We start from the raw sequence: 13,046 nt of genomic DNA, 5'->3' as shown, positions 1-13,046 counted from the left end.
GTCACCTCCAGGGCTGGAGCTGAGCTAACCCGTTTTGGTAAGAAAGCTGAGAGCCTGCCTGGGGTCCAGCTGGCCCTGCAGCCCGGGCCTCAGCTCTGGAATGGGAGCGTGGAATGGATGAGCTATGCTTCTTTCCCCGACATTCTGTTCAGATGATGTCTGAATTTATATAGATGTGTAAGGTACAATGGGTAGTACGCCATGGCACTAAAGGCCAGTCTATCAGACCAACATAGCAGATATGCTCGATCTCAGCAACGCATTGCAAATGCAACCCCGCTCTCAGCACCAAGCGTCCCAAACAACATACAGGGGGGAAATCAATACATGGCTAGAACTGAACAATGATGGCGGGAGAAGAAAATTACACCTCTTTCGTCCGTACAGCAGGGAATTTGGGTATCTCGATTTCCGTCTCGACCATCTCCAGCCCCGAAAGGCTTGGGAATCGTCGGCTGAAATTCGCCTCCCAGTCTTCGCCCGGGGTTGTGGGGGTTGTTGCATGCGTGGTCTGGGGACGGTCAAAGCTGCTTGTGGCGGGTGGGTCCGTGCCAGTCGTCCCAGGCCGAAGGCTCCGTGGCTTTGGAGGCGCCGTGGGCCGTGGCCCCGTGCGCTGCGCCGCGGCGAAGGCTGACGATGAAGTTTCTTGCTTTGGGAGCGGAGCTGATGGTGGGGCTGCGCTCATTGTGCTCGGTCGTGAGGAAGTGGGCTGCACATCCGGTTGCTTTGCCTGCAAAGCAGGATCGGAATTCTCGGTGAACCTCCCGTAGCCTGTAGCGGTCTTTGGAGCGGGAGGCCTGCTGGCTTCGCCGAGTAGCGTTTGTACTCTATTCAAGATCGCAGGGGATAGAGTCGTCTTATCTCCTTGTCGTCCTCCTTCTCCTTTCTCGGCCACGCGACGGCGGTATTCCGCTGCGGCGCTGGCCACACGTTTCTCTTCCTGGGAGAGGCGTCGGCGTTCGAGCTCACGGCGCATCTCAGGTGAGATGTCGTCATCGTCATCACCCGAGTCTCCAACCGCTTCTCCGGTTGATTCAGAGCCCGGCACAGGAGACAGGAACCTGGGAAACTCCTCTTGTGCAGGGGACTGAACCTTGCCATCTTGATTACCCTCGAATCGACGGAAAGCGTCGCCAAATCGACTGGCTAACAGTGTCTTTGTGCCAGAGAGCGACAACGTGGAAAGACTGGAGCGTTTAGTATGCTTAGATGAGCTGCCGCTATATCGCTTCTCGCGCTTCCGATTCGATTCCTCTTCCTTAGCTCGGAGATAATCCACATCAGAGGAGATATTTCCACGATCATACTGTCCAGCCTCCGTCCACGCATGCTGCAGCGGTGCACCGTCCTCGTAGGGAGATCTCGGGAGGTCGAGTGATGAGCGAGCGCTTTCTGCACTACGTGGCGGGAGTTCAAGCTTAGTGCCGGCATGAACAGACACCGGCCGGGACCTACTGTTTGCAGACCTCGACCGATGTGAAAAGTCATCGGGGTCGAGATATGACGGCCGAAGAGCCTCTAAAGAAGGCCGCGAAGAGGCAGATAGATTTGAGAGTCGGTCTGATGAGATTCTTGGGTCCACATCTAACTTAGGCCCAGCCGTGGGCGATATGCCTTGTCTGGAAGTCCTCCTTTCGCTATCCGTGACCTTCGTTTGTTGTTCCGAAGAGGGAAATCTGTAGATTGGTCGGTTCGGGGGCTTCAACTCGGACAATCCCGGACTTGCAGGCGGCGAAGTCATCGTACCAGTAGAAACCATAATGGGCTTCTTCGGAGCCGGTTGATACAGAGGTGCCTGTGACCGCGAGGGCTCGTCGCGATACTGACTAAATTCTATAGGCGATTTTTTCGGTGGGGCAGGTTGTGAGCGTCTGCCTGTAGGGGGGGCTGAGGCTGGCTCTCCAGGTGGTGATGGACGCTTGACAAATGCCTCATCGGCAAGGGCATTGGTCAGCCTTTGGGCAAGAGCGTCGTCTTCTTTGTTGTCCGTGACAGTTGGCTCAAAGTCGAATTTGCCTTTTTTCTCATGCAGAATGTTGAACTGGTCAAGCGAAGGAAATCTATCTGAGAACTCCTCGCCGGAAACTGGCGACTTTTGCCCGCCGTCGAGCGCAGCAAACGGATCTGTGGACGCACCACGGAAGGGTGATGGGCTGGGCCGTGCGGAGTTGTGCTGCGAAGCATCCGGTCTTGTCGGCCGCCCGCGGCGCATGGGAGCAATCTCGGGGATGCTAATTTGGGTCTCCTGTATCGGAGGTGAGAACACAGCCCCAAGCTGTGGTGTTTCTGTGGGGGACGGTGGGAGCTCTTGGTATCGGCGTGCTTCTGACGTGGAACGCTGGGCATAAATCTAGGACTGTCAGCGCCTGCACACGTAGATAATCATGAGTATCCTTACGTCTTGAATTGGTACCTCTCTGCCTTGCATCTGGCAGACCTCATGTAGTACCTGGTAAACATTCGGGCGCTTTTGCGGGTTCTCCCTCAGCATCGAAGCTGTCCGCCATCAGCATTGCGTTTCTGTAGCGTACAGAAAGGGTTCTCACAGATGAACATCTTCAGTCGGCTTGAAAAAGGAGGGTAGGAGGGGAACTTGTAGGTGGCGTTGAGAATTGCCATCTGCCCAACTTCCTCAAAGGGCGTCGTATAGTAGCAGAGCTTGTATAAGAGGACCCCCAGGGCCCAGATGTCGCTTTTCTCATCAATCGGCTGTTTCCGATAGACGTCTATCATCTCCGGACTCCGATACTGTAGAGTAGTGTGTCGTTGTACATCGTCCTCAATTAATCGGCCTTCCGCAGCCGAGGTTGCGGCAGGGCGTGGGGGAGCAGCGGAACCAAAATCACAAAGCTTGTAAAGAACGGAACTCCCATGACGAGATATCAAGACATTCTCCACCTTCAGATCCCGGTGTAATAAAGGAGGCTTGAGATAGTGCATGCAGGCGACACCCTCGGCGACATCTGAGAATATTTTGATGACCTCTGGCTCAGTCAGCCGGTTCTGCAGTCGTGTGTTCATGAAATCAATCAAGCCTCCACCAGAACAGTATTCCATGACGAGGAACACCTCGTATCCGCCGCCCTTGAGCTGAGAGGCATGGGAGTCGATGTACTTGACGATGTGGCGATGTCCCTTGAGCTTCTTCATTGTCTCGACCTCGGTTCGCATGTTCGCAAGCGCGGACTTGTCAGGGACAGCCACCCGCTTCAAAACAGCCTTGTCGGAGCCATCCACGGGTTGCGAGAGTCGCACGACGTAGACATGGGCGAACCCGCCTTCGGAAAGGTACTTCTCGACCACCACGCGATGGCTCCCGACCTGAACTTTGGTGCCTGGCAGAAAGGTGCCTGCGGGCGCGTTGATTGCGGCCACCGGGTTGTAGGAAGGGACCGGCCGGTGGGAAGCCGCATGGCTCTGGTACGACTGGGAACTGAGATGATGGGACGAGGCCATGGTGGGGAGGGGGAGGAGTCGGTGAACCCCGTAGGGAGGGAGAGTTAGGATCTTCTTAAGGGAGGAATCGACTACCGTTGCCGCATCAAGAAGAGGGAGAACGCGATCTGGACTAAGAAAAAGAGTTTGGACGCAATCCGAGGCAGAAATATGCACGAGAGGCCAGTTGGTCGGCGGGGATCAGCGGGCTCGACGAAGGTGAGGCGGTGACGTTTGGGGGCGGTGCCTGACAGCCCCCAAGGACAGTCAATGGAGAAAGGGAGACAAGGGGGAAGGAGAAACACCGGAGAAAGAACAAAGAATGATGCCACCTGGTGAATCCAAGTCAAGGAGACGGAGGGACCATCCAGCAGCAGAAGCTGTGATGCAGGTCAGCCTCCGACGACCAGATGCCTCAGGTTCCCTCAAGGTCTCCCCAGGCATCACTCGCTGTACTGTGTGACACGTACCATACAATCCCGTGGCCAGTAATTATTGGAATTGCCGGCTCCAGCCGAGAGACCGTCTCAGAAAAGCTCGTACTGATACACCTAGATACAGTAATAAATGGTATTGCACGCCAGTCACGAGTTCCCGAGTGTCGGCTGGATGATGTCACAATCACAAGTTCGAGTCATTTATCGATCCTTTGCCGGGCCATGAATCCAGTTATCAGTTGAAGGTCTCGTGGTGGAAATGCTTTGAGTTGACTCACCTCAACAAACTCATGAGAATGCTGCCTGAAGCAGTGATTGGATTCCGAGTCTAGCCCTTTACAGACAAGGCTCAGTGCCCAGGCTCCAATGGTTATATAATCACGGTCAGACCAATAATAACACACTGCGCTAGATCAGAAACAGCAAAACCAAAACAACAACAAAGACGCTCAGAAGCCCCTGCCTGGTGGGAAACGTGAAGGATGTGTTTGCTGTTCTCTGGATGTGCGACCATCGCGTGCGTTGAGCGCTCAATAATTGATAAGAGTTGAGAACTGCATGAGATGTGAGTTGGGAATGAAGGTTGTCTGCTAAACTGTCGGAGTGCGGCAGTTGAAACGAAGCTGGAATGCCTCATCGGCTTCAGATCGATAAGATCCGGAAGATCGTTCCAGGAGCAAAGTGCTTGTAATCGTCATTATTTTCCTAAATGTCTTTGAATACTGCTATGCTTCTTCCCTCGAGAACAGAGGTGTGGAGGGTAAACAATGAATGGAGGTCGGATGTTTACATTCGTGTACTCAACTGCCTGCAGCAAGCCGTGAAAAAGAAAGCATGGCAGCATCTCGGGCAGTTTCTGCCTTCTTCTGTGTCTGAATTTGTTTTTTCCTCTCTCTCTCTCTCACGGGATTTGGAAGACTTTTGTTGGCTGTTGTGGTCACCGAGCGCTGATCCTGAGAAACGCAAGCAGCACCTCATCTCGTCTCACGGCGTTGTTGCCGCCTGCCCACGTCCCCCGTCAACTTCTTCGCCCATCCCACTTCCTCTTTCCCATCTTCCTCGTTTGGCTTTTTCCGTTGACTTCTTTTCTTTTCCGACCTTTCTCGCATAATTTATTCTTACCTTTATTTTTTCTATCATACCCTTATTATCGGCGTCAATTCAACCACCCAGTGGCAATCCCCGACCTACGCTGACGCTCTCATCTCAAACAAGCGCTGAGACACGCCTCAGCGCTCATCATATGCCGCGGCGAACATGATTCATCCCCTATCCGTTACGCTTCAGATCCTATCGCTTTCAAAATAACGGTGGGGGACGGAAATCAAACGAGGTCGAGGTAATCTCCGTGGGAGTAGGGAAAATCCATTACAATCAGGCCCTGCTATAATACACCAACTCCTCCTCTACTACGTTCTGTGAGTGATGGACGGGCCCCCGCCTCCTCCGCCTCCTCATGGCGAGAAGCCAAACACCACCCACGGCGAATATCGCAAGTCATCGGATCTCCCACAAGGAAACTATGATATCTTTGTCATACCACCGCATTCGTCCGGCGCTGGGTTTCTCTATCTTCCATCTCTGCAATGTCAGCGGAACAGCTTCCTCGCAGGCTCTGCGTGCACCCTCGTGGCAGTATACTTGTGGATGACCTTGGCTCCCATGGTAAAGCTATGGTATGCGACTACGATAGCGAGCGGTGGGGGAACAGGGATTGCTGTACTCGCTGTTGGAGTTGTCGGAGTTGCGGGCTGGACCTTTGGAAACTATCAGGCAGGAACTGGGGGAATGCCACGGCAAGGGCGTCCTGGACCTGACTCCGGACCCAACTGGTTTGGATCCGGTGGACCTGGTTCAGGCTCATCAGGCGCGAACAGCCCAGGTGGTGGCGGAGGGAACTATTCGAGGGGGAACACTTTCGGGGGCCAAGCCGGAGGGCCACATCAACAGGGTAACTACGGCGGAAATTTCGCGGGTGGGGCCCCACCAGGACATCAAGAATCAGGGAATCAGTATAGGGCTAATAACGACCCGCCACCACAGACAAGTCCTGGTCCTAACCCGACTCCTGGCCCTGACCCTGGCGCTAGTCGCAGCGGCAAACCGGAAAGTTCTGGTTCTCGAAGCGATAGTAAGTCACAAACCGCAGAAGATTGGGAAAAGGCTCGGGAAGAGACAAGGCGGAAGGAAGAACTGCGACGAAAGATGGAGGAATTCAAACGGAAGCGAGAAGCGGAAGCTCGAGAAAAGGAAAGACAGCGTGAACGGGAGAAGATGGAAAAGGAGCTTCGTGAGCGCAAGGAACAGTTGGAGAGGGAAATGGCGGCTGCAAGGGAAGCAGCCGCCAGGGAAGCGCGGCTACAGGCCGAAAAAGAGGCGGCAGAATATCGCGCGCGCATGGAGCGCGAGGCAGCTGAGGCTAGATTAAAGGAGGAGAAAGCGGCTGCTGAGGCTCGACAGAGAGAGGCAGAGGCTCGAGCTCGTGCTGAACGAGAGGCGGCGGAAGCAAAGGCCAGGGCCGAGAAGGAGGCCGCAGAGAAAGAGGCCGCTGCAAAGGCAGCTGCAAAGAAGGAAGCTGATGCAAAGTTCGCCGCCCTGAAGGAGGCGGCCGCGAAGAAGTATGCGGAGAAGAAGGCCCGAGATGCGAAAGAAGCGGCAGCGGCGAAAGAGGCCGCAGCAACGGCTTCGAAGGTATCAAGCGCAACGGCTCCCCCTCAAACCCCATCGCCAAAAAAGCCAGCAACTCCCCAATCAAAGGTCAGCGCAGCCGCGGCAGAGGACGATGCATACTCATTTCGACCTTACGACCGGCCCAGACGACCATATGCAGGTACCTCCCAATCCTCGGTATACTCCGAATCAACCTATGCACCGTCGCAATCAACAGCACGCACAACGCCCCCGCCGTCTCACAGGAGCCCTTATGAGACCAAGGACCCCGACAAGATCGTCATCAAGGGCGTCTACGCCTTCAATCATGCTTTCCTTCGCACTCCGGTAGCGCAGCTTGTGTCAGGCCAGGGAATGGTAACGGACGGACTCGTCCTACGCATCACGACCGAAGGACTCTTCATCGATGACGATGTCCGCGGCGTGCCCCAGAGAGAATGGGACGTTAAAGCCTGGACCATGAAACTAGTCGAGGTATGGTGTCACCAAGTCGGTCCGCCAAAGCCGAATGCCCAGAAAGCAAATCAGGCATTCTTCCGCCGCAGTACCAATGACAACCCAACTCCTGAAGAATCAGACGCATACCTCGCCAACTTCCTTAAAGTCTGCAAGAATACCTGCCGCCTTGCTTCCCCGTCCTTCCTTAACCGCACCAGCACCGACAATAAGGATACGCGGCCGCACGACGGCCTCCATGTCCTCCGCGCCACGATTCGCGACCAAGAAGGTCGTCGGTACGTCTTCGTCGTACAGGAGACAGAAGGGTGGAAAGTTGCGCTCGGACTGCAGCGACTACGTAAGGGATCGCAGGTGCGAGCCCTGGGCGTGTGCGGGATGGCCCTCGCAGAGACGAGGACAATACTTTCGGGTCTTGGATATTGAGTTCTGATGTTGCACCAGGCATTTTTCGTTTCCATCTTTGGCGTAACGACTTATTGTTTTTGCTTCCTTGTTGATCATGATGAGCATGTATATATCCCCTCCTGTAATTAGGTTATCGATGACTGAATATATCCCCCTCACTATGTACCACCGAATTCATCTCGAGAATGATTGATACGCAAGTTATGCGGGTGGGCGGAGATATATATGTATTATTTCGTCCCAGAGCAACCCACCCAACCAGAATAATGCTTATAACTCTGTAAAAAAGAGCAACCGTCACGATCAAGAAACAAACAGTCCACCAACCAGACCCTCTACTCTTGACCGACACTAATTTATCTATATATATTTCTAAATCGAACTGATGTGATGCTCGCTCGCTCGCATTCTACGCTCATCTATCTCACCCACCCGAAGTTTTCCTAATTAATCAATCAATCAATCAATCAGTCAATCAGTCATGATATTCATCCCAAATATTTAACCTGTCGGGCTTGTGTACCTACTCATATAATAAGGAAAAGCACACACATACTAACCATACTGAGTATGGACTATGGGGAAAAGGAAAAGAATAAATGGAATAGAATTGAGTAAAAGAAACATGAAAACCCAGGTATATAGCAAACGCCGAAGACAAAAATAAAAAAAAAAATCTTCCCGGAAGAGACAAGACTTCCTTCTTCCGAGTCGAGTCGAGTCCGGAAGGAGGAAGCAAAAAAAAAGAAAAAAAAAAGGACAAAAAAAAAGATAAATAAAACGGCAAAGCAGTCTATCTGGATCATGCAGGCAAGCAGGTAGCGCCAAGACCGGGATATAGCATGGCATGGCATGGCATAATGGAGACTGATATGATGATGATGATGAAAAGGAGGAGGGGGATGACGGAATACCCCAGTGGGGAAAGAAGGGCAAGGCAATTATGGTACGTGAAGATGTAAGCAAGGCGGGCCAGCATGTAGGTGATAAATGAGACACCGTGCAATGCAGTTAGAGATGCAGATGCTGAGCGGAATGGAATAAGCTGAGGCTTGGGAAGAAGGCTTCACCTGCCTGGATGGACCCAAGAATCATGCATGCATGCTTTTCTTTTTGACTTTCAGAGGTGATGACCAGATTTTAGTTCGTTTTTGTCGTCGTCGCATTGTAGTGGAACTGGCGTGGGCTATGGGATGTCGTAGGGTGAGCGGGCCAAGCAGGAATATGGGTTCAGAATGGGAAGCCACCCGGGAAGCCGCGCGTCTGCCCGCCGAATGGGCTACCACCACCGGCATGGGCAAAGCCGCCACCACCGCCGCCGTTCATCATGTTGAACAGAACGCTGGGGTCAATGTTGATGTGTGTACCTCCCATGCCACCCATGCCACCCATACCGCCCATTCCACCCATGCCTCCCATGCCGCCCATGCCGCCGAAGCCGCCACGGGAGAACATTTCGGCTGGGTCAATCAGGTCGTCACCGTTATCGTAGGCAGCGCGTTTCCTGCGTGGGTTAGAGGTATTAAATCAAAAGTCGCTGGGAGGAACTTACTGAGGGTCGATCAGGGTCTCGTAAGCTTCACCGATTTCCTTGAATTTTTCATCCCCGGCGGCGCCGTCACGGTTCTTGTCTGGGTGGTATTGGATAGCAAGCTTGCGGTAGGCCTTCTTGAGTTCTTGCTCTGAAGCGTCTTTACTAACGCCCAGGATCTTGTAGAAGTCCTTCCGTTGCGCTTTCTTGAGCTCGAACTCTGCACGGCGGATGTCCTCTTGGATGCCCTTCTCGGAGGGGTTGGATTCAGCAACAGCCTTGTAGTCCTTGACGGCCTCTTCCCAGTTGCCAGCGCCACCGTGGGCCTTGGCACGCATCTTCTGAGCCTTGGAGTATGTGGGGTCGAGCCGCAGGGCTTCAGTACAGTCGTTGATGGCGTCGTCGTACTCCTTGAGATTGATGTAGGCCTGGGCACGGTTCTGAAGAATCTTGGCATTCATGTCCTTATTGGCCGGATCCACAGCAAGGGCTTCGGAGTAGAGCTCGATCGCCTTGCGGTAGTCCTTGGCCTTGAAAGCATTGTTACCGTCTTCCTTTGTTCGGACCAGCTTCTGCACCATTCGCAGGAGATTTATCGCCATCTTCATGTCGGGATCCAGCCTGATACAAAGCTTGAGTGACTTGAGTGCCTGGTCCGTCTCACCCAAGCCGTAGTAGGCGCGTGCGCGGATCAAAAGCGCATCGGGATCTTGGTTGTTCACCCGGAGCATGTTGATAGCGATGTCCTGGGCCTTCCCGAAGCCGTTACCCGTGCCCATCTTTAATTGTGCCTCTGCTGTCAACAACGTCCAAGCGCGGGGCTCCTTCACACCAGGCCCGAGACCTTGCCGCGCCTGGTCGATACAGAACACAACCATGGACACGCCGCGATTATCAGCCAGAGTCTCCTTAGCCTGGTTGATGAAGCGGAGCATCTTCTCCGGGTTTTGTCGGTCCGCGGCTGAGGCGGGTGGTCGGATGCGATCGAGCACCTCGAGGGCTTCGGCGGGGCGACCCAAACCCGTCAGGATACGGGCCAGCCTGTGCAAGATCTTGGGGTTGCCGGGGTCGAGCTCGTCCGCTCGTTCAGCATCCTCAAGGGCCTCCAGATATCGGTGGGCGGCCAGGTTCGCCGCGGCTCGGTTTGATCGGTAAATGGATGAATTCGGGTTCAGTTCGACGGCTTTTCGCGGTTAGCATACTGAAATTCAGACTCAGGACGAGGGGAGTAAAGGCAAACCTTTGGTGAATTCCTCGATAGCCCTGTTGTAGTTTCCGTCCTTAAAGAATTTGTTCCCCGCCAACTTGAAGGTGTCGGCTTCATCTGTGGTACCATTGGAGCGATGGGGTGGCGGAGTCGGACTCTTGTGATGCGGCTGTTCGCCGTTTGCCTGAGACGGGGAGGAAGGGGATGTCAGGCGAGGATCATTGCTGTCGATGTCCATAGAGCTGCGGGGGTCGGCGGCGGTGGCCATGGCTGACAGACGACGGAGCTCGTCGGGCGGAAGATTAAGCGGGTGGGAGTCGTGGTCGCGGGAGCGCCGATGCGGGTGACGGGGGCGGGAGGAAGGCGAGGCGGAGGGAGAAGAGGAGGAGCGAGAGTGAGATTTGGAGGGAGAAGACTTTGTTGGCGACCTCTTCGGATGAGGCGAAGAATGAGATTGTTGAGACTGGGACTGAGACTGAGATTTGGACCGAGAGAAGTGGAAGAAATGGACCATTTTCAACGGGGGGAACGGAGACCGCTGATTGGCTGGCGCAATCGAAGTCGAACGAAGGCGGTGGAATTATTTGCGGATATTCTCAGAGCATTCAAGAGATTCAGAAGAGAAATTGCGGAGGAATTGACAAAGGAAGACAAAAGATGAAGGGAAAAAAAAAAGCAGAGATAGATCAAGACAAGCTCCCAGAATCCCGCTGAGCTGTCACAGAATCCCATCGAACTCTGATCTTCGACCGACCGGCGTTGAGAGGACAAGAATTCTGGAGGCTGGCGCTTAGCGTGTGCTCTTCCTCTTCCTTCTCAGTACGAGCTCCTCAATTCCGATAGGTAATCCTGCCGGTGCCTATCACCCTGGGCACCTGCAGGACGTCGAATCGTCTTGTCTCGTCGGTGGTCTGAAATGTGGGTGAGAAGTTTTCCCCCACGTCTCGGATGGCAGGTTCGTCACCGTTCATCGATGGGGATGGAATTCAGTATCAAATATTGCATCCGGTCAAGAGATTTTCTTCAGGCCCGTGCGAACCTGAAGTCTTGACTGTGCTGGTATTGATGGGTGTGTTGGGCACCGAAACAATGTCCCACAACATAACTTCCTCCGAGACACCAGTCAGGACAACCCAGTCTCCTCTAACATCACGGAATATCCTACAGAAACAAGGTATGATCACAAATCGAAGAGAAATAAAGTTTCATTCGCCAAGGTATCTTAGTCTAAACCAATGCACCGGAATTATAAGCAACGCCAAACGCTAGCAGACCGGAATATCAGAGATAATATATATACAAGGATGAATCAAAGTTGCCTCAGGCACATCTTATGAGTACCTTCCCCAACAGCGGCCACGCCAATCGCGGTCAGTTCGCGACGCTTTGTCACAAACCGTAGTGTTGTCAGAAGGAGTTGTCTTGCCACTTGTCTCAGGCCGCGACAAGCTGTGGGAGGTATGCCCGTTCCAGACTCTATTGGAACCAACCTGACGCGTGCGGCAGGGTTTGCGCCTCGAACGTTGCAATGGGCCGATTAGAAGAAGGCCCAGGCCATAAAGCTGCGATTCCAATCCGCCGTTCAACGGACCCGCCGTCCAACGGCCGCCCATCGAGACCCGCGGTTGGATGGCATCTCTTCCGGACGCACTCTCGTGACAGCTGGGAGAATAGGTCCTAGCGGCTGGTCGAAGATATGATGTTCGTAGGGAGGCGGGACATCTTCAGGCTCCGGGTCCCCTGGAGAATATCCTGAAGGGAATAGTTCCATCGATCGCGAGTGAGACAGTGGCCCCGCCCTGCCGGCTGCCGTACCTGCATGAGGCGTTGGAGATAATGAAGATTGTGATCGTTGATGCGGAGGTGTTGGCGGGGCTGTTCTCGTGGTGAGGATCCATATCTGTTCGCTCTCTACCCAGACGAGCTGGTGCGGGTTTGAGATGCTGCTTGATTGGGAGCGGGAGGACCGGCGTGATGGTGCCGTGAGGGTCGAGGAGGTCGTGGGCTGAGACTGTGAGGCTCCAAAAGAGGTTGAATGAGTGGGTTGGGTCGGGTTTGATCGAGGGGCGCTCGTTACGTTGTTGTTTGGATTTGTGCTCTGCCAGAAGCCATTGGATCTGGTGTCCGGATGTTTACTCCGGGGGGATATGGCGTTCGCCGAGGCGGGTCGAGGAGGAAGATCCCAGCTCCTCGATTCTAGCGGGCTCACTGGGCTTAAGACATCATCCAGGCGAATATGGGGAACACTGGATGTGCTCGGAGCGGGACCGGAGAACCGGCTGTCCAGAGTCGGAGGACCTTCTAACGATGAGAGATCCATCTGGACGGTGAACGAAAGCATGGGCGCAAGAGAAGGGGAGGAAGAAGAGAGAAGTTAAGAAGGGCCAGCAAAGGCTCTGAGATTATATTCTGGTCAAGCGAATAGGGTCTCTCTGGATCGACCGAGCAGCGGTGGCACACGGGCGATTACGAGCAATGAAATGCCAATGCACCAAAAATAAGGCGAGAATACGATCGAGAGTGGATCACCACACGCGGGGGCAGGCGGTTGCTCGCGGAAAATATAAGAATCGAGATACAGAGAAGAACGCTCATGGGACCCTGCCCTGGCATGGCAACGTTTCTTATTGATTTATCAATTGGCTGCCTGAGGCGGTGCTCGTTTCCCATTCTTTGAACCGGAGGCCAACAAAGGAGCAAGGAGTGGAACATCCCAACACTGCGCCGCCTTCCCGGGAGGCGATCGATCCCCTTGGTACGGCCGGGCCGCTCAGGAATCAGGATCGCAGATTTTTTAACGTTGGTTTCGGCCTTAAGCGAAACTGGATCTGGAGGCATCGAGCGGCGAAGGCGAAGGGGATGGCGAAGTGGTGGTGATTTGCCCCGCTGAAGCAAGCCCAAC

At 54.0% G+C, this 13,046-nt stretch overlaps 4 protein-coding genes across 4 annotated transcripts; 1 reads left to right on the top strand and 3 right to left on the bottom strand.

The window, feature by feature from the left end:
• BJX67DRAFT_121556 (putative serine/threonine protein kinase) lies at positions 1-3,606 on the bottom strand. Its single transcript, XM_071024447.1, has 3 exons — positions 2,547-3,606; positions 2,399-2,496; positions 1-2,350 (listed from the first exon to the last, which is right to left on the bottom strand). The coding sequence occupies exons 1-3, from the start codon at positions 3,454-3,456 to the stop codon at positions 365-367; spliced, it is 2,994 nt and encodes a 997-aa protein (XP_070885672.1). The 5' UTR covers positions 3,457-3,606; the 3' UTR covers positions 1-364.
• A 1,350-nt stretch (positions 3,607-4,956) lies between these two features.
• On the top strand, positions 4,957-7,632 carry BJX67DRAFT_121719 (uncharacterized protein). Its single transcript, XM_071024449.1, has one exon. It carries the CDS (start codon positions 5,298-5,300, stop codon positions 7,422-7,424), a length of 2,127 nt encoding a protein of 708 aa, XP_070885671.1. The 5' UTR covers positions 4,957-5,297; the 3' UTR covers positions 7,425-7,632.
• Positions 7,633-8,636: 1,004 nt separating this feature from the next.
• Positions 8,637-10,412, bottom strand: BJX67DRAFT_381623 (DnaJ and TPR domain protein; the record flags this gene model as incomplete). The annotated part of the gene is made up of 3 exons (XM_071033051.1): positions 8,637-8,910; positions 8,959-10,120; positions 10,178-10,412. The coding sequence occupies 3 exons, from the start codon at positions 10,410-10,412 to the stop codon at positions 8,637-8,639; spliced, it is 1,671 nt and encodes a 556-aa protein (XP_070885670.1).
• Positions 10,413-11,570: 1,158 nt separating this feature from the next.
• On the bottom strand, positions 11,571-12,894 carry BJX67DRAFT_121588 (uncharacterized protein). The gene has a single exon (XM_071024448.1). The coding sequence runs from the start codon at positions 12,483-12,485 to the stop codon at positions 11,727-11,729; it is 759 nt and encodes a 252-aa protein (XP_070885669.1). The 5' UTR covers positions 12,486-12,894; the 3' UTR covers positions 11,571-11,726.
• Positions 12,895-13,046: the final 152 nt, after the last annotated feature.

Source organism: Aspergillus lucknowensis (assembly GCF_044049455.1).
Source record: "Aspergillus lucknowensis strain CBS 449.75 chromosome Unknown BJX67scaffold_23, whole genome shotgun sequence".
NCBI classification, from domain to species: Eukaryota; Fungi; Ascomycota; class Eurotiomycetes; order Eurotiales; family Aspergillaceae; genus Aspergillus; species Aspergillus lucknowensis.
Note: the sequence above shows the minus strand (reverse complement) of the source record. Positions and strands in the feature narration are given on the sequence as shown.